At 47.6% G+C, this 20,801-nt stretch overlaps 1 protein-coding gene across 14 annotated transcripts in view; it reads right to left on the bottom strand.

Annotated features, from left to right (window-relative positions):
• Nucleotides 1–20,801, bottom strand: part of NIPBL (NIPBL cohesin loading factor) — a 1,942,504-nt gene that overhangs the window by 1,248,724 nt on the left and 672,979 nt on the right. For all 14 annotated transcript variants that reach the window (XM_078674965.1, XM_078674957.1, XM_078674966.1 and 11 more), the window contains 2 exons: nt 18,215–18,397; nt 1,173–1,349 (listed from right to left, as the gene is read on the bottom strand). In XM_078674965.1, the coding sequence (XP_078531091.1) occupies nt 1,173–1,349; nt 18,215–18,397 (360 nt within the window). The remainder of the gene's footprint in view (nt 1–1,172; nt 1,350–18,214; nt 18,398–20,801) is intronic.

Raw genomic sequence — 20,801 nt, 5'->3', positions numbered from 1 at the left:
TGTCATATCTGGCTAATAATCCCTGTGTGTTTACAATTCGTCAATGACAGCCGGATTGCGCAGCAATCCATTTGCCTGACTCAATAAGTATGAATTCCTGTATCAGGAGGTGGTGATTCGGCTGTAGTTGGTGAGTTAGCTTGGTATGGAACTGGAAGGCTTTGCATGTGCTTTCGGTGAAAAGTCAGAGGGCGGGCAGCTGAAGCTGAATCTCAGTGCCGACCATGGACAGATGGCACTGGCTGCCCAGAAGCCCTTTTTTTGTGGAAGCCGAAAGTTTTTATGTGGGCAGGTGAGGGGTTTGAGTACTCACATTTTTCGCCAGCCACAGAGGCCTCAAGATCTTCCTCTTCTTGCTCGATATCTTCGTGTCTGAAGATATCAGACGTGTGCTTGATTTCACATCTCTGCATTTCTCTGTTGTGCTCAAAGGCAAAACAGGGTCCTTTTGACCTAAACAACCGACAGGCCTCACAATTTATTTTCTCTGTGCTCTGGGGATAAGCACAGATTGCAGACCTTGTGAAGTTAAGTCCCCGGGTACCTGGAATGGCACTGGGGGCAGAATCGAAATGGAGTTCATTCCATCTGTAGAGTATCATTGATGGAGATGAATGAGAGTTAAGGGTGGCCCGAATGCTGCAATCAAAACATGCTAAACCAACGCATGAGAGTCTTCCAAACTTCAATACACGAGGAAAGAAAATGCTTTTGCACAAAACAGACATGGGTAAGTGGATTATGTATCAAAAGGATCCTGAAAACGGTCTCGAACCGGAGGGCCGTAATACATGTCCGAAACCAATGGAGGAAGGAAAACAATCTAACAATGGAGTTGATGTCCATGCACACAATTACAAAGAGAAGAGTCACCTTACCTCATGACTCAAAAGATTTCTTTGAAGTAAAACAACTTGCACACATCCTGACCCAACAGTAGATGGCAGGAGAATGCAAAAAATGTGTATTTACAGTCACACAAGCTTCGAACGTTATTTTTAATTATACAAAGTCCATCCAGTGCTTTAGGTTACTGTCAAACGTCAGGAGTTACTTACCAGTCCCACCAGAAACAAAGAGTCCCCAGGTCTAGCTTTAGTGAGATACCCAAATCCACTGGGACACTTGCTTGTTCCCCACGACGGGGACATCATTCACTGTAGAGGTCTTACCATCACTGAGAGCAGGAGGCGGTGATTCTTCCATTTCAGACTCTTCTGAACTCTGCTCTCGATATCTGCTCCTTCTGCCTTCATTTCCACTTTTCCTATGGTCACCAGAGCCTCTTCTGGATCGCTCTTCACATTCCCATGCTTTATCATCATTTTTCTTCTGTTTTTTTCTGGAAGCTGAAAATAAGGCATATATTTTGTACGGTTTCACATAACATACCTGCGCTGGTTCTGAGTAGTTGGCATGCATCTACCATTTTAACATGAACTTCTATTATACATTTTTCCAATTTACAGAATAGCAGGTGAGATATTTTCAATGTTCGAGGAAGTGTAGAAATGTTGCTTCAGCCTGCTGAGTGGATGCTGCTCAATATTCTAAGAAACTTTCATTTAGCTGGTGTTTATGCAAATCACCACAGTGCAAATGAGTTAAAGGCCAATCTGTAACATTCCTGCTAGAAACCAGAAAACATTTGTCAGATTTGCTCGTTAAGAGTAGGCCACTTCGGAGTTCTCAAAACACAGTGTGTTAGATCCATGCAGTTTAGATGATGAACCCCATGTATAGCCAATGCTCTACAGAGAACGAGGAAATTACGCATACACAGAGGCTCCAGTCAGCCTAACCTGTCCAATTGCTCATGGGCTTTGAACTGTTCCGAACGTATGCACTTATGTTCCCTGGACCCCACTCACCAAGTGCATGTCTTATAATACTATACTGTTCAACAAGAAAATATGACACTTATTTGGTAGGAAAACAAATCTTTCATAGATTTAAAGGATGGCTAGTTTGTAATCCGTATCACAACAGGAAGAAGAAAGAATTTAATTTTATTAGATTGACTGCTCAATACAGCAGTCAACCAATTCTCATAGGGTATATCCAGAAAGCACAAGCATCCAGTACAATTTCAAACTAGTAAGCAATTATTTTCTGTGACTAACATTTAATAAAGACACCTGTTGGCGTTAAAAAACGGTCATTGACAATAAACGAAAAGCAGAGTAACATTTTAAAGAACAGGACAGAAATCGTCAGATAGAGAATTTATTTTGTATTAATCACCTTTTATAGAGTGCTCAACTCACAAAGGGTCTTTCAGCAGGGCCTCAACCTCTTAGATGGGTTTTTAACTCTTTACAAAACAAGCATTTACAATGCAACGGTTTCGCCTTTGGAAAAGTTAGAGCTATGGGCATTGTAAATGACAACATTTTTATTTATGTGTTGGCTTTGACAACATAAATAAATGGCATTGTCATTTACAAAGCCAATAGCCTAATCTCTCGCAAATGCGACACCTATTGCATTTGCACCCACACACACACACACACAAAACCGGGTAAGAAGGTAAACCCTGAGGTGACCGTGTGAATCCTGTGGGTATTGTACATGGTATCAACATACAAATCCATGAACTGCCAAAAGATAAAAAAGAAATGGTGTGTAGAACTTCGACTCCCAATAGTGTAATCCATAATTGTTTAACAAAAGGTCAGTTCCACTATGCAGCATCAACAAAGGCAAACGATGAAAGAGCCATTGTATAAAGCCCAACTCCATGGGGTTAACTTGTAAGTGAAATGTTAGAGAATCTGCCGAAATAGGCCAATCTTAAGATAAAAGGGATTAAATCGCATGTGGTACCTGTTCCCAAGGGACCACGCATGATAAGGGAAAACAATTCTCATCAAAGAGACCCTTAAAGAGAATGCGGTGTCGGACGAGCTCAGACCGATTTCAAAGACCAACTCTATTTTGCAGCAGTAAATAAGGAACTGATTTGCACGCTGCCAGCTCAGATGCGACTGGACCATGGAAGTAGAAAGGGAACTTAGCGACTCGTACTGCAGCCGTTTTGTGCGGAAGAGACGAAGAGCCATAGAACCATGAATAAAGGAGGACTGCAGAGTCAGTAATGAAAAAGCAAAGCAAGGGAGGAAATGGATACGATTATAAAACGCCTAATACAGAAAGTCAAACAATGATTCAAAGTGCAATTACATAAAGGATTATTTGAACGGGACCCTCAGACAGGATAAGTGACTCCTGATCTACTGTATCAAAAATAGATTTAGAAATCATCAATGTGCACACTGAACAACATATATACTTAATATGCATTCAGTCCTACAATTAATTCGAGTAAGTATAAGGGGGGGCAGGAAAGGCACGGACAGCGGGAGGGGGGCGGGAAAGGCACGGACAGCGGGAGGGGGGATGGGAAAGGCACGGACAGCGGGAGGGGGGCAGGAAAGGCACGGAGAGCGGGAGAGGGGGCGGGAACGGCAAATGGCAAGAAAGGCAAAGCAGAAGGCAGCACTCACCTGGACTTCTTCCGGCGGCGGTCGTCCTGCAATGACCAAAACGAACCTCCCCCCCCCAAAAAAAAATAGGAAACCGCCCACCACCACAATGACATTGTCAAAGGGGCAGGATGAGAAAAAAATCGCCGGGATCGCCCACCAATCGCCTCGCTGAAAGACTGACGCCTCTCTCTTCCAATGGCTAGCCTCCATTTATGGAGCTAGCCAATGGAACAGAGCGGCGGGACTTTTGTCCATACTAGTAAACAAAAGTTTTCGCCTTGCGCGAAAGTCTGCTGCGCAGCTTTCCGCGAGGCGAAACCTAAAAATACACTAATTAGGAACATACCTCAAGTGGAATATGTACACTATCCGGCAAAAGTCATGGATAAGATGTTAAACAACTAGCCACCCACCTCACTGATGACAACCACTTCGACACCACTCAAAACAGATTTAGGACTACCAACAATACACAGACCATCCTCAATTCCGCCATGGTCGACACCCGGATCATCATGGACAGAGGAAAAACAGCGGCCTTCTTCCGACTTATCTTACTGCAGCCTTCAACAAAGTCTCCAATTCCATCCAGTGCAAAGGCACCATACGAAGTTCTGCACTTTGCTGGATACTTCCATCCTGACATGCTGCACCCAGTGTGTCAGTCTTCACCTTCACCTCGGATGCCGTCAACCTCTTTTGAGTAGGGGGGCGTGGCTTGGCTGCCGAGCGGAATGGCTGCCTGAGTGGTGAGCTCCGCCGATCGAGTTAATTAATCCGCCAACAATCCGTTCGTAACTGCCTCTGGGGCTCGGGTGTTGTGCCCTTTGTGCTTGCGAGGCTTCCCCGCCCTAACGAGCGAAAGTTCGAAGATCCTGTGCCCCGGTCGAGCCGCCTTTCCGACCTGCCTGCGCTGTGGGGCCTGAAGCGGCGTGTGACGCCGGGAGCTTGCGTAGGTGCTAGCCGGCCGGAAGTGTGGGGGTGCCCGGCTCGGCCCATCCTGTGTGTGCCGCCTGGCTCGGAGACTCGCTGACCAAGCCTGACTGCTGTGAACGGTGCCTGGTACAAGCGGCATCACCGCGCACACCCGCTCCATAGGCGAGGATACAGACGCCCGTGAACATATCGGTGTGGGACTGCGTTGCGCGGGCTTGACGGCGCGCAGACACAGCGGAAGAAGCAGTGGGGGCGCTCGGACGCCGCCGGAGAGACAGAGTGCCACCCGGTGAGCGGATTGAAAGCGGCTGACCCGCTGTGCGGCGTGCGGCCCCTGCAGAGCCTGGTACTCTGGGACATGCATCAGTAGACGCTGCTTGGGCCTGCTGGTGCTGGTTGGCGACCGCCATTTTCTCCAGTCACAGTTGAAACAGGTGGAGGTGGCTCGCTGCACTACTTTCCTTTTCTTTGCGTGTGGGGGATGCCGACTTGTGTGGACGTGCTGCCCTGGAAGCACTGAGGTCGAACAACGCGGTGCCAGGGGTTGACCTTGCGGTGCACCTGCTCATTGGCGTGGGAGACCGACCCTTCACGGGACCAAGTTGCAGACGCCTGGCGTGGAGACAAGTCAAGTACTTTTCGAAAGCCGCGACCGCCGCCACTTAACTAAAAATTGTTTACACGGCATTCCTGGACAGTGGTTGGAGGCGCGTCGGAACTGGACGACGCCATGGGCAAGCCAGACACGCGGCAGCCCAAAATCGCCTTTGAGAAATCGTCCAAGAAGCCGACGTGCAATGAAACGCCGGATCAGGAGCTTTCGGGTGACTCCCGGCCAGTGCTGCCAGCGGACAACATCAAGGCCATGTTCCAAGACCTCAAATCGAGTCTGCAAGGCATCGATGGGAAGATGGACGCTCTGGCTGCCAGGATGGACAGTATGACTAAAAGAATGGACAAGCAGGAAGGAGTAGTCGGGGTGCTGGAAACGCATGTGACGGAAACGGAGGAATGCCAATCGGACCTGGACGAGAAGCTGCGAGGAATGGACAAAGTGCTCTCCCTGATCCAAATGAAGAATGAAGATTTGGAAGCTAGGTCCAGAAGAAACAACGTACGCGTCACGGGCGTGGAGGAATCGACGGACATTGCGAATATGGAGCGCTACGTTGAGCAGATGCTGAAAGATCTATTTGGAGCGGAACTATCCCCGATGTTCCTGGTGGAAAGGGCACACCGCACGCTAGGACCAGTGCCCAAGCCGGGAGCTCCACCACGGACAATCCTTGCGTGCATTCTAAACTATAGGGACAGGGACACAATACTACGGCTGGCACGCAACGTGGCGGATTTGCAATACAAAGGGAACCGGATTGCTATGTACCCTCCAGGTTCAATCAGCCAGGCGGGACTTCCTGCCCGCAAAGAAGGTGTTCCAACAGACAGGCACAAAGTACTCCTTGATCTACCCGGCGAAGCTGAGGGTGCAGGGGCCGGGCAAACCCACCTTCTTCACGGACGCCAAAGCAGCGCTGAAATTTGCCAAACAACTTGCCAAGGATCAGAGGGGGCAGACTGAGACCGACAAACGTGGGGACACTGACCAGCTAAGTGATGTCCAATAGTTCACGTGTTATGTAATTAAGCACTGCTGGGACCCCTGTTTTAATGTGGGACAAAGTAATCATGCCACTGAGGGAGATGGGGCGCTACACACCTATGCGGGGAGTTGTTGTAATTACTATTGCCTTGTCCAGATATTTACCAATAGATGCTCGTTGCCCCGCTGGCCCTGGGGCGCAATAGGCCCTGTAGCGTACAGAGTCAGAGTTGCACTCGATCGCCCTGTCAAAAGTACAGGGTTAGTAGGCAGACACCTGCATACCCTGAGGGATGTATCCCAAACTATGGTTCGACCATATAATGTTGTTGATACTTGGTTCAGTTGGGTTGGTACTGAGGGGGATGACTGCACGACCTGATTGGGGGGTTGGAGCGGGTGGGGCGGGAGGGATGGGGCCTGGGTATGTTTGGTTTGCACTGTTACTTCAGAAAAGCTCTGTGTTTAATGTGTCACTGGAGATATTCTATTTGATAGTCACCGATAAGGTAGCGATAGACTGCGAGCCCTGGAACTGTGGCGATATTGAGTCGAGTGCTCTGCCGAGCCGATTTCACCTTCATCTTTTGGTATCACTATGGCCGCTAGAGAGTGCTTGAGGTCTGGTGAGACTACTGCCTTAGGTGGGAAGCCCAGATTACCGTCCATAGCATGCATGTCTTGGAACGTGAGGGAGATGAATGATAGGAGGAAGGCGAGATTGGTCCATGCCTACTTATCACGGAAAAATGTAGATATCTGCATGCTCCAAGAAACGCATCTAAGTTCCACGGACGCCCCACAACTGAAACACTCTAGATGGGGGGAAGTGATACATGCCCCATACTCGAACTATGCCAGGGGGGTGGCTGTCTTGATCCGCCGAGGCCTACACTGGGTGACACAGCGGGTGATGAAGGATGCGAATGGCAGATACGCTTTGATTTTGGGCGTGTTGTGTGGAATGCAGGTATTGCTGGTGAATGTTTATGGCCCGAATGATGATAACCCTGCCTTCTATGAAACTCTTTGGGACAAAATGCGTACATTTGGTGATGCAGCAATACTATGGGCGGGTGATTTCAATGTAGTGCTGTCTGACGCGGTAGATCGACAGGGCGCTGCCCGGGAACACCACCCGAGGGCAGCAGAGGCGCTGGGAGGCATTATCCTAGAGGCGTCCCTGGTGGATTCCTGGCGGCATTTACACCCCCAGGCGCGGGAGGGCACTTGCATTACGGCCCACAGGGCCGCTTGGTCGCGACTGGACTACTAGTTGATGTCCAGGGACTTGCATGCCTCGGTGGTGGCAGCGATACATCTACCGAGGTCGTTGTCGGACCACGCTCCAGTGGTAGTGACATTGGCCACACCTGCACAATACGCTCAGCCCTTCAGCTGGCGATTTCCGTCACAGGCCCTCCTGGACCAGGTATTCAGGGAAGAGTTGAGACTTAAGTTGGAGGAGTTTTTTGAGTTAAATGAAGGGACTGTGGAATCTCCTGGTACGCTATGGGAGGCGTGCAAGGCGGTGACAAGGGGACACTGCATGGCACTAAAAACGGGAGTGTTGCGGTCCATCAGGAACACGCTAGATGCGCTAGAAAAGGAATTGGCGGCTCTCGAAGTTGAGCTCACTAGATTGCCTACTGCCCAGACCCAGGCGACATTCAGGGCGACACTCACTAAGTATCAGGAGGAGGCAGACAGAGAGGTGAAGTTCTTAAGTAAATACGCTCAGGCTCGGAGATATGGGGAGGGAGACCGCCCGGGTAGGACACTGGCTGCGATGCTTCGAAAGCCAAGAGGTGCGGAATATATTTTGGAACTTACGGATGGGACTGGCGAGTCTATCAGAGCGCCAAATGATATCTTACATGCTATGGCGGCCTATTATGAGGACTTGTATGCCTCTAAACTACAACCGGGGGACGAAGTGATAACGGAATACCTGGACACAATTGCACTGGCGTGGTTTAACAACGGGGCACAGGAATACATGGACCTGCCGATCACGCAGGACGACATACGGTCGATAATAGCTGGCATGCCGTCGGGTAAAGCGCCGGGACCGGATGGTCTTACAGCGGCCTTCTATAAAGAATTCGCTGATATCCTGGTCCCCAGGTTACATAAGTTGTACATGGAAGCGATCGAAACTGGGATCCTTCCCCCGTCGCTCCGTGAAGCCATGATAATCACGCTTTTAAAGCCGGACAAAGATCCCACGAGCCCTGATTCGTACAGGCCACTCTCGCTGATAAACCTAGATGCCAAGATCTACGCTAAATTATTGGCGGAACGTTTGAAACCGATGCTGCCCCAAATAGCGCTGTCGGATCAATCGGGATTCGTGACAGGTAGATCGACCTCGCAAAATCTGCGCACACTGTTTGGTCTGCTCCACTACTTGGACCCGAGGGTCCAAGCGGCTGCTGCCTTGCTAGACGCCACTAAGGCATTTGACTCCCTCGAATGGAAATTTTTGCAAGCACTGTTCACGAGAATGGGCTTCAGTGGGCTTTTTATTCAGAAAATTTGCCATCTGTACAATTGCCCTACGGCGAGAGTGAAGGTAAATGGACAGATTTCGCGGACGATAAGTATTTCTAGGGGAACCAGGCAAGGCTGCCCCCTATCGCCGCTGCTCTTCGCCATCGCCACAGAACCCCTCGCGGCGAGACTGCGGCAACACCATACCCAGCGCAGTATAGGGTTCACTTCAAGGGGGCTCTTGGTGTCCCTATATGCCGATTACATGACAATCTTTGTACGGAACCCGGCTGACAATTTAGACCCCCTCATGCGTGAACTAGTGCGGTACGGTGGTTTGACGGGCATTACCATTAACTGGTCTAAATCTACGATACTGCCGCTGACGGATGGTACGGTACAATGCAGCACTGAGTTCCCCATAGCCTGGGTGTCGGAAGAGGTGAAGTACCTGGGGATCCATATTAGCCGCTCGATACAAGACCTATGGCTATTGAACTACGGACGGGCAGTAGACTGGCTCGAGACGAAGGTGAAAAAATGGGTCACTCTGCCGCTGACGGGCCGGATAGCCATAACTAAAATGGTTATACTTCCGAAATTTTTATATTTGCCAACATACCTCTGCCACTTACGATATCTTTTTTTTAAGCGCATACGCTCTGCGATTTTGGACTTAGTATGGGCGGGCAAACAGCCCAGAATTCAGTGGAAGGTACTGACGCTTCCCTTTAAACAGGGTGGTCTGGCGGCTCCAGATTTTGAGCTATACGCATACTGTGCTCAGGCTCAATACCTGCATTATTGGCAGCACCCGATCCCGTACCAGCCTCATGTGGCGATCGAGACGGACGTGTCGGCACCCACACCCTTGGCCACGACGGTCTACCAAAAATACAAACGCTCGCCGGTGGATGTGAACACAGTTTAAACAACACGATGGGCCTGGCAAAACATAGCGAAACGGGCGGGCGTTGCTGAATTATATGCTCCGTCAATGCAGCTGGGTGGTAATCCGTTACAGAGTCCCTTGCTGGACGCGGCGATATCTGAAAGGGCACGTAAGAGCGGGCTTTTGGTCGCTAGTGATCTATACCCGGACAACACTTTTGTAGAGCTGGGAGACATCTGCGGTTCAGAGGTCCCTACAGCATCTGAACTACTCCTGTATTATCAGCTCAGAGCGGCGTGTAGGGCCAGGTACCCGATGTTCCCGACGGTGCCACCAACGGTCTCGGCGTTGGAATACATATTAGCGAACAAATCTCCACATAAATTGATTACTAGGATCTATAAAGTAACACAGGATACGGCACCATGGATACGACCCGGTTCCAAAGCACAATGGGAGGTTGAGATGGGACTCAGCATAACGGACAAACAATGGGCGTTCAGCTGCACTCAGTTGGAGAACCTGTCTCCCAACTACAGATTGAGATTAATCCACTTTAATTTTCTACATAGGCTATACCGCACACCGGCTCAGCTCTTCAAACTTGGGTTGATAGCCGACTCTCGCTGCTGGCGTTGTGGCGCCATGGATGCGGACTTCTTCCACCTAACTTGGACATGCTCTCCTATACAGCGATATTGGGCTGAGGTGTTCTCAAAGTTGGGACAAATCCTAGGAGAGCAGTTGCCTCCGGACCCCCTGATGGCGCTTCTGGGAATGGTAGCCGATATACCCTGTGCCTCGAGAAAACTTATCGCTATGTTGCTGCTACTGGCGAAGAGACAAATTGCACTACATTGGAAGCAACAGGGCGCTCCTGGGGTAACAGGTTGGATTAACTCGGCATTATACTGTCGTGATCAGCTGACTACTTACTGGGAACTACTCCCGCTGAGGTCCAGACCGGCTGATATATGGCAGCCCCTGGCGAACCTGCTGGCTGGCACCATGTTGGATGAATGAGGGTGGACAGTGTGAAGATGCGAGAGGATGGGGGTTTTAGATAGCAGGAATGCGAGGGCCTGGATGAAGTGGCGATATGACTGATAACGCTGGCACAGAGGGTGTTGTGATAGAGGGTGGGTGGACGCTAGCCCCACACCTGAGACTGTTTGGATGAGTAAACTGCCCGAGGGGAGACGCCTGGCATGTCATCGCCCCTTTCCCCCCACCCCCCCCCCCTCCCTCCCTTGTCTATTGGCCGGGACTTAAGGGCTCGCTCCAGAGATGGTGACACGATAATCCATGTGTTGACAAGATTGACGTTACAAAACACAGAAGCTTTAGGTTTAGTTTAAAATGTTTGTTTCTTTGCTTTTCTTCCCTAGATATATCACATGCAACATGTTGCGGACTGTAAGCAAGTGTATCATGTGACCGCAAAAAGAGATCTAATTGTACCTATTGATGCTGCCTGCCTCCGGGTTGTTGGCTAAATAGCGGTGTATTACTTTGCAACCCTAAATAAAAGTCTTTAACCCAAAAAGAAAAAGAAAAAAAAACTCTGAGTAGATACACAAGGATCCTCACTCAGTCTCACTCTGTTCAACACCTATCATACCCACACACCAGCAGCATCTATGCCCACGGAATCAACATATCCCATGCTGATAATAGATCATACATTACCTCTCCAAGAAGACGTCAAACACCCAGACCAATTTCTCTGCCTCCATGTTCAAAGTCGCCAGATGGAAGAAAACCAACACTCTCAAGCTAAAGACAGAGCAGACATAAGTAGTAATCTTCTGCAAAGACACCTCACTCTGGGATCTTCCCAACTCTCACCAACACCCCTCCCGCCAACCCACGCAAAGAACCTTGGAATAGTAAATGGCAGCTGACTGACCACGACCAGCCAAGGGAGCGCAGTCCCTGTCTTTGGCTTCCACACACTAAAGGTGTTCAAAGAGATCTTCCAATGGATACCCACCAACACTTGTGCAACAGTCACCCAAGTATTCATCAGCTGCAAGCTGGGTTACAGCAACATACTCAATGCTGGAATCATCGCTAAACTGTCAAGAAGACTCCCGGTGTCCAGGCTCTTTCAGCCATCATCAAAATGCTTAAATTTAAAGCTCCTCAATCACAGATAATCGACTCCAGCACTATAAGGGCTATTAAAATGTTGCATGAACACATGCAGATACCTTTGTTAAACTCCATGCTAACAGCTTTTTGGTATAACTCCAAGACTAGAATTGAGTCTGCTGATTTCTCACCGGAATCTTGGGCATCCAAGCACATTTCACAAATTAAAGATTTATTTGGTGTGGATAAGGATAAGTTACTTACCTGTAATCTTAGTTCTCTTCCAGGGGTAGCCTCAAAGTCATAAGCACTGAATATTCCCACCCATGTGCGGGGACCCCGGAAATAATATAAAAAATTATATATGGAAATCACATATATACAGCTCCACATATGTATGCACATATATAATTTTTTCTCATACCAATGCAGCTCCCAATAGGAGGCTAAACAATGGAATTACCCATATAAAGATTATTTGCAAACATATAAAAAACACCTGAGGGCAAGTAGCACTTGAACTCTGTTTTTTAATGAGCAGAAAACACTCATATCATAAAAAGTACAAATAAAGTAGACATTGTTAGCCTACAGGCTGCATTGTAAACCAAAACCAAAGAAAATGAAAGCATTTTCAACAAACCGGCACCGTGCCTTTAAGGCAGCCATGACCCCCAGCTTCCCATCATGCCTCAGGGGTGACACTTAGGTCAGTTCTTTGCATAACCCTGAAAGTCAGGGCTCAACAATATCCATTTACACTTTGGTCGTATCTCATTTACCTGGGGAGGCGGGTGGGTTGCTTATGACTTTGATGAGGATACCCCTGGAAGAGAACTAGTATTACAGGTAGGTAACGTATCCTTCTCTTCCAGGGGATCCTCATCAATAGACATAAGCACTGAATAGAATAGCAAGCCCATCCACCACCTGCAGGTAAATGAGAAAAAACATGACCCAACAAAACTGCAACAGCCGAAATCAGCTGTTGAACAGATTCTGCAAGGAGACCTGGCCTACTTGGGTGTCTGCTTCTAGACAGTAGTGTCTGGTAAATGTATGGACGGACCTCCAGGTCGCCGCCTTACAAATCTCTAACATGGGCACATTATGAAGAAAAGCTGTAGTAGCTGCTTTTCCCCTGGTGGAAAGTGCTTTGGGAGAAAAACCCAGGGTCTTTTGCGCCAATTGGTAAGCAAGTTTGATACATGAAACTACCCATCTGGAGAAGGAACGTTTCGAAGCTGCATAACCAGATCAGATCGACCCATAGTTGCCAAACAGTTGATCAAATTTTCTTATAGATTTGGACCGATCTAGATAGAATTTTAAAACCCTTTTCAGGTCCAGAGAATGCAAGACCCTCTCAGCTGGAGTGGAGGGATTGAGAGAAAAGGTGGCTAGAGAGATGGTCTGGTTCACATGGAAATCTGACACCACCTTAGGAAGAAAAAGGGATGTGTCCTAAACACCACCCTATTTAGATGGAAAACTGTATAGGGCTCTTTAGAACAGAGTGCTTGAATCTCGCTCACTCTGCGAGCTGACGTGATCACTACCAAAAATGCAGCCTTCCAAGAAATATGTTGCAAGGTTGCTTTGTGAATGGGTTCGAAAGGCGGACCCATCAATTTCGATAGCACCAGGTTTAGTTCCCAGGGAGGTGACGGAGGTCGTACCGGAGGGTAGACCTTCTCAAGCCCTGCAGAAAATCTTTAATAGCTTGTAATTGGAAGATAGAAGGTTGAGAAGGTGAGCGTCTATAAGCCGTTATAGCGGCTAAATGCACCTTAATGGAATTAAATTTCAACCCTGCTTTCGCCAGATACAGTAGGTAAGGGAGGATGACCTATTCCTGACCCTTGATAGGATGACAATTGTTCTGCATACACCACATGTAAAAACGCTTCCACTTGCATGCATAGGAATGCCTCGTGAAAGGACGTCTTGCTTCTTTTCAAAATGGACCTGCAGTCCTGCGGCAGTTCTAGGTGGCCGTATTGTAGGCCATGCTGCCAAGTTCAGTGAGGAAGGTTGGGATGATGAATCCTCCCGTTCATATTGGATAGCAGGTCCGGTCTGCACGGTAGCCTCCTGTGATGACACTCTGATGGGTGCAGAAGGACAGGGTACCACCATTGCCTCGGCCAGTCGGGGGCAATGAGTATCATCCTCGTGGACGAATGAGCCAGCTTGTTCACCACCTTCGGGATCAGCGGAAGTGGAGGAAAGGCGTACACAAATGCCCCTGACCAGTCTATCAAAAGATTGGAACCAACAAAGGCTTGGGTCTAGTTACTACCTGGCCTAGACCACTCTAATTCATTAAACAAAAGAGATGGCCAGATAAATGCATTTCATATTTTTATACCACACCTAGCCAATAATCCTAAGCGGGCAGTATCATCATTGTAGTAATTTTTTTTACTTATTTACACATTTTTGAAATATTTACATTTGACCAAGAACAAAACACAATTGTCAAGACTTTTTACACCATAAATACAAAAACACATTACACAATCATAAAACGAAACACATTCATGTAGACACCATATACAAAATGGGGGCGGGATAGAGATGCCTCAATTAATTTCATTTATGGGGCACCAGTCCTAATGTAAAGTACACAAACAAGCGGCCAATTAGTGGTTCATACAGGCTAGCTTGTTAATTGTGCTGGAAACAATTTTTTTTGAGGGTCTGCTTGCAGGGGAACTTTTGTCGTCAATTACATTGACTCTTTGGCCATTCATTTTTGTAAGCGATCACTTTCAGCCAAGAGATGCAATTTGGATACTTTCAGCAAGGAGGCCGAAGTGCCACACACCCTCCATCCCCAGGAATCTTGCGTCTTGCTCTCCTTGTCTGGTGGTACAGTGGAGGAAGATGCAACGGTATGGGTCTTTCTCGCCGCCGCGATTATTACTGAATCCGGGGGAGGGTTGGCCCTGAGGAAGAGTGGGTCATCCTCTGGCAAACAATATTTTTTCAGAATCCTCGCTGGAGCGGATTTAATCGTCGCTGGTGTGAGGAAGACCTCCATGACTGGTTCTATGATGCCCGGAACCAAGGGAAGCAGAGGTTTAGCCGCTGTCTTGTGATGCGGGGTTTCAAAGATCACGGAAGACTTGCTCTGGCGAACTGGCATGGGAATACCCAGCTTAAGTGCCCCTCTGCCTAGAATGTCCTGAAATGTGTAAATGTCATCCACTGGAGAGATTCAACAGTGGACTGTCCGTCAGTGATGGAGAATAGTCTCTATGAGAATTGTGAGTAGAAGACTAGGAAGGAGTAGAAGAACTGTGCTCTCTTCTCCTGCTCCTTGATCTGGACCTCAGTCTGCTTGAACGCACCGGGGTGCGTGTCCGCTCTCTGGGTCTTGAAGAGGATCGATCCCGATCCGCTTGCTGGATCAAACGAGCCAATGGAGACCTGTGTTGGGGACTGGAGTTCTCCCACGCTGTGTCCTGGTCAGGAGCCCAGTGATGCAATGGTCTGTATCATCTAGGTGACAACCTGATGGAAGGCGACTTCTGCCCTAATCTCCTCTCAGGAGAATGTGCCGGAGATGGGTTCACCTCTTCATGCAATGGCCTTGCTGGTGAATGTCTTGACACTACACTGTCAGAAGACGAGATCACAATCTCCGGGGACCTGGATGTTGACCTCGGTGTGAATCATGAGAGCCTGAAGGTGATGACGATCGGCTCACTGGAGGAGAGGCCTCTCCTGAAGGGCACTTAGACTGAGATCTGGAGCGTCTATGTGCTGCCTGGGGTCTTGACGGAGACACCTGTCTTGATGAAGACCTCCTCTTCTCAGAAGGGGGGCTTGACCATACGCCCCCTTGACTTTGAACGCCTCTCAGACGCCGATGTCGCCTCCTTTATCGATGTCATTTCAACAGATTTCTGTCTCTACGTCGACCGGTGATGGACCGGTGACGAAGTTCTCAATTTCGACGTCGTTCTCGTAGGAGTCTGCTGCCTCGACGTCGAGGAACCATGCTGCTGCTTCCTCGACGCCGAAGGAGGTGTCTTGTGCCTCGACGCCGAAGACCGGTGAACTGATCTCGGCTGACTTGTGACTCGACATCGAACGCCGGTGAGACGGCGACGGAGTAACCTGCTTCGATGCCGAACGCCAGTGATGAGGCATCGACGGAGCTCTGTGGCTCGACGTCGATCACCGGTGCGACGACGGAGCGTTGTGCCTCGACGTCGATCGCCGTGTCGACGACGGAGTGATCTGTGTCTACGTCATATGCCCACCTGTCTACGACGGAGACCTGTCTCTCGACATTGAAAGCCGCCTGGTTGGCGTCAACGGAGGAACCGGTACCTTCACCGCCGAGTGATGATGCGTCGTCATCAAAGTCTTCGATGTTGTTTTCGTCGTCGTAGGCAGCTTCAACGCCGATCCCGACAGAGAACAGGTCGGGACTTCTTTCCACATCGACCGGGTTCTCCTCTTCTGCTGCCTTTTAGGAGACCTACCTCTTTCAGAGAAGTCATAGATACGAATTCTCTCTGTCTTTAAGGGTGCTCCTTGACAAGTTCTTGCAGTGACGACAGCTGTCTGAAGAATGTGTCTCAGGGAGACAGAGGATACACACAGGGTGTGTATTAGTCCTGGCCTTCTTCTTGCCACAGGAAGTGCAAAGGAAGCACCAGCACTCTGAAGTCAAAAGACCGAGTGAAAGTGAAAAACTTGAAGATTAACAAGATATTTTTGACAGAAAATCAAAAAAAGGTAAGAGCTGAAAATCCAGGGTCCTGACTGAAGGAGCCAGAAAGAACTGACCTGTCACCCCTGAGGCATGATGGGAAGCTGGGGGTCATGGCTGATTTAAAGGCACAGTGCCAGTTTGTTGAGAATGCTTTCATTTTCTATGGTTTTGGTTTACAATGCAACCTGTAGGCTAACAATGTCTACTTTATTTGTACTTTATGATATACGAGTGTTTTCTGCTAATTAAAAAACAGGGTTCAAGAGCTACTTGACCTCAGGTATTTTTTTATATGTTTTGCAAATCTTTATATGGGTAATTCCATTGTTTAGCCTCCTATTGGGAGCTGCAATGGTATGAGAAAAAATGATATATGTACATACATATATGTGGAGCTGTACATATGTAATTTCCATATATAATGTTTTATATTATTTCCGGGGTCCCCGCACATGGGCGGGAATATTCAGTGCTTATGACTATTGATGAGGATCCCCTGGAAGAGAACTACCCACTACCTTTTTCTACTTTAGCTTAAAACCACAACCTTTCAGTGCTTGGTTTCTATACTTTTTTAAAGTTGAAAGACAACGTATCTAAAATTCATAGGCCTGTTTTTACCTCCCTAAAGGCCTCCAAGGTAGCTGGCTTATGTCTGGTCAAATTGTCCAAACATTGTGATTCCGATTCATTAGCTCACATTTCAGATGACAGTCGGAAAACATTCAATAATCTAGCCTTGAAAAACTATTTTTCCTGCTATTTTCCAAGTAAAATAATGTATGAATCTTCTGGACTTAAGCTAAGCAACATAAATTAAAACTTTGCGATGACAAATGTTGGAATTGCAATGATGAAGCTTGCTCTCATCAGTATATGTTTGATCATTGTTGACTTCTCAGACCCTACTGGGACCATGTCCAATCACAATTGTCAGCAATTTTCCATACTCCAGTAATTCTAGAATACATCACAATGATATTAGGCCAATGTGTGTCTAAAGATCTGAGTACCCTACGTAGCTTCGATATGACTATACTGGATATGCTCTTAACAACTGCATTCATGGTCATATGATCAGAATGGAAGTCATTCAACCACATTTCTTATACATGGTGGGTATGGGTCTCCCTCCTAAGGAGGGTACACAATTCACATTAAAAAAGGGTACTTCCCACATATTTATTGTGTAATTTAGGTTACTTTGGACAGGTTTGTTGCTCCTGAGAAGGAATTATAGCCTTTCTGGCTACGTCACTGCACTAACTCATACAATCCATATGGGGTTTTCTTGCTGCAAAGCACTACCTACTCGCATTATTCCTTTCCTTCTTCCTCGTGTACATCTCACAATACAAAACCACCCTTATAAAGGTAGAAGTCTTATCTTATTTAAATACGCATGGATCTTGTATAGGTAAATATCAAGAGCATAGAACTTTTATTCCTTATTGGTATAGGAAATCTTTAATACACGTATTCAGACTTCTATATTACTTTAAATAATATACATTTAGCATTAATATTATCTATTTTTATCTGTCTATGTTGCTCGTACATTAGATTCATCATATGTGATATACTATGCTGGGTGGTAAAGGTCCATGTTTGTACTCCTATTATGATCTATGTTTTTTAATACAAATAATTCTATTGCACTGTATTGTGAATATTGTATTTCGCAAGGATAATGAATCCTTGAACTATGGTAATCCAAATCCACTTGGTGAAAATTCTGTTTGTAGTGCCTTACATGCCAACTCCACACTGAAATCCAAGCACAGTTGACAGATGCTCCTGAATGCTTTTGTTCCTGCAGGATATGACGTCTGGTGCAGAATGAGGGAGCAGAGGGCACCGTAAACCCTCATTTACTCAACATGGCCTACCGACTTTGGTAGGACTTCAGAGTGGAAATATGTGGAGGAAAAAGTAAAACGTAGTCACTTTAAATCAGCAAGGCAGTGCATGCTACTTACATTCAAATGCTTCTTCACTGTCGTTGTCTTCATCAGAACTGATCTCCGCATACTTCGGCTTCTCATTAACAGTGGTACGTTTTCGCTTGTTCATTTTTACACGTTCCCAAAGTGGCATGTTCGATTCAATTTCCTCCACCAGCTCTGGAGGTAACTCATTTAACACAGCATGATCTATGCCACCTACAGAAGGAAACAAAAATGTATAAAGATTAACAGCTTTACTCAACATAGATGCAATATTTTACCAGAAAATCTAAGAAGGTTTTATAAAAACACCCAAGTATTAAAATTCCGTTATGAAATGAAGATACAGGATCACTGCCGAAGCCTGGTATTATTTTCATTTCGAAAATAGGAGAAAGGCATGAAAAATTATTATTTAGACTACTATCACTACTAGTACTTTTTATCACAAAAAAATGTGATGGCTGCAAACCTAAGTTGATGTTAACTGTCATTTATCACTTGTACTTAATTCATGCATGTAGCAATATGCTCAAAAAAGATGTAGCGTGTTTTTTAGAACTTTTCATTAAACCCGAAGAATTAAATGACTTCACATTAATTCTATAATGGTTATATGCCACGGAATCTTTCCTTTAGGTTAGGAAATATTGGTTACATTATTTCTGCCACCTCTAACTTTATAAGCGAATCTAGATTACTATATGTTGTTTTTGCTTTTATCCCCTCATCTACTGCGTGTCAAAATCTCCAAGGGTTGTCCTCTTCACCTGCCACTAAAATGGGGAGCGGTTTTTAAATGCTTGTTGCTTAAGCTTTCATATTTTTCCACAAACAATATCTAGGCCTCCTTATAATTTGTGGTGGAGGCAGGTGTGAAACAATGGTAACAAGCATTTGCAATGCAATAGGTCTCGCATTAGGAAAGTTTGAGCAACTGTTATTGTAAATGACAAATTTTTTATTTATGTGTTGGTTTTGAAAATTGCGAAATTAGTAGCGTTGTCATTTACAATGCCAATAGTTATAACTTTCGCAAATGTGACACCTATAGCATTTGTAATGCAACATGTTTTGTATTTAAGTGACAGATGTATTGATATTACAAATAACGTTTTAATTTTTTTAAATAATTAATACTTAAATAAAAGTGATTGTAATTTATAATGACAATAGCTTAAACTTTTGTAAATAGCTTTTGTGAAGATTATGTTCAATGTATTTTATTGTGACGAAAATCCAAGAACAGAAGTGAAATATTAACATCTTTTTTGTGACATTTGTAATGAAGCTTGAAACATTGAGAGAACATATTTGAACCAGTTGTTGAATGGTTGCACAGATTAATGCTGTGATGGCGCGGAGTGATGCTGTGGCGTTCAGTGATGCTGTGGTAGCGCATAGTGATGTTGTGGTGCCCCTGAGTGATGCTGTGGTGGTCCTGAGTGGTGCTGCAGTGGTGCTGAGTGATGCTGCGGTGGTGCTGCTGAGTGATGCTGCGGTGGTGCTGCTGAGTGATGCTATGGTGGTGCTGCTGAGTGATGCTATGGTGGTGCTGCTGAGTGATGCTATGGTGGTGCTGCTGAGTGATGCTGAGTGGTGGCGCTGAGTGGTGGCGCTGGGGTGGTGGCGCTGGGGTGGTGCTGTGGTGGCGCTGAGTGGTGCTGTGGTGGCGCTGAGGTGGTGCTGAGTGGTAATGTGGTGGTGCGGAGTGGTGCTGGGGTGGTGCTGGGGTGGTGCTGAGTGGTGCTGAGTGATAATGTGGTGGTGCTGAGTGGTGCTGAGTGGTGCTGAGTGGTGCTGAGTGATAATGTGGTGGTGCTGTGGTGGTGCTGTGGTGGTGGTGCTGAGTGATGCTATGGTGGTGCTGCTGAGTGGTGCTGCAGTGGTGCTGAGTGATGCTATGGTGGTGCTGAGTGGTGCTGAGTGATAATGTGGTGGTGCTGAGTGATAATGTGGTGGTGCTGAGTGGTGCTGAGTGATAATGTGGTGGTGCTGTGGTGGTGGTGCTGAGTGTTGCTGTGGTGGTGGTGCTGATGCGTGATGCCGCTGTGGTGGCGCCGAGTGGTGCTGTGGTGGCGCCGAGTGGTGCTGTGGTGGCGCCGAGTGGTGCTGTGGTGGCGCCGAGTGGTGCTGTGGTGGCGCCGAGTGGTGCTGTGGTGGCGCCGAGTGGTGCTGTGGTGGCGCCGAGTGGTGCTGTGGTGGCGCCGAGTGGTGCTGTGGTGGCGCCGAGTGGTGCTGTGGTGGCGCCGAGTGGTGCTGTGGTGGCGCCGAGTGGTGCTGTGGTGGCGCCGAGTGGTGCTGTGGTGGCGCCGAGTGGTGCTGTGGTGGCGCCGAGTGGTGCTGTGGTGGCGCCGAGTGGTGCTGTGGTGGCGCCGAGTGGTGCTGAGTGGTGCCGAGTGATAATGTGGTGGTGCTGTGGTGGTGCCGAGTGATAATGTGGTGGTGCTGTGGTGGTGCTGTGGTGGTCCTGTGGTGGTGCTGTGGTGGCGCAGAGTGGTGCTGTGGTGCTGCTGTGGTGCTGCTGAGTGGTGCTGCTGAGTGGTGCTGCTGAGTGGTGCTGCTGAGTGGTGCTGCTGAGTGGTGCTGCTGAGTGGTGCTGCTGAGTGGTGCTGCTGAG

Source organism: Lissotriton helveticus, chromosome 2_1 (genome assembly GCF_964261635.1).
Source record: "Lissotriton helveticus chromosome 2_1, aLisHel1.1, whole genome shotgun sequence".
Taxonomy (NCBI): Eukaryota; Metazoa; Chordata; class Amphibia; order Caudata; family Salamandridae; genus Lissotriton; species Lissotriton helveticus.
The sequence above is the reverse complement of the archived record's forward strand: the minus strand, read 5'-3'. Positions and strand labels throughout refer to the sequence as shown.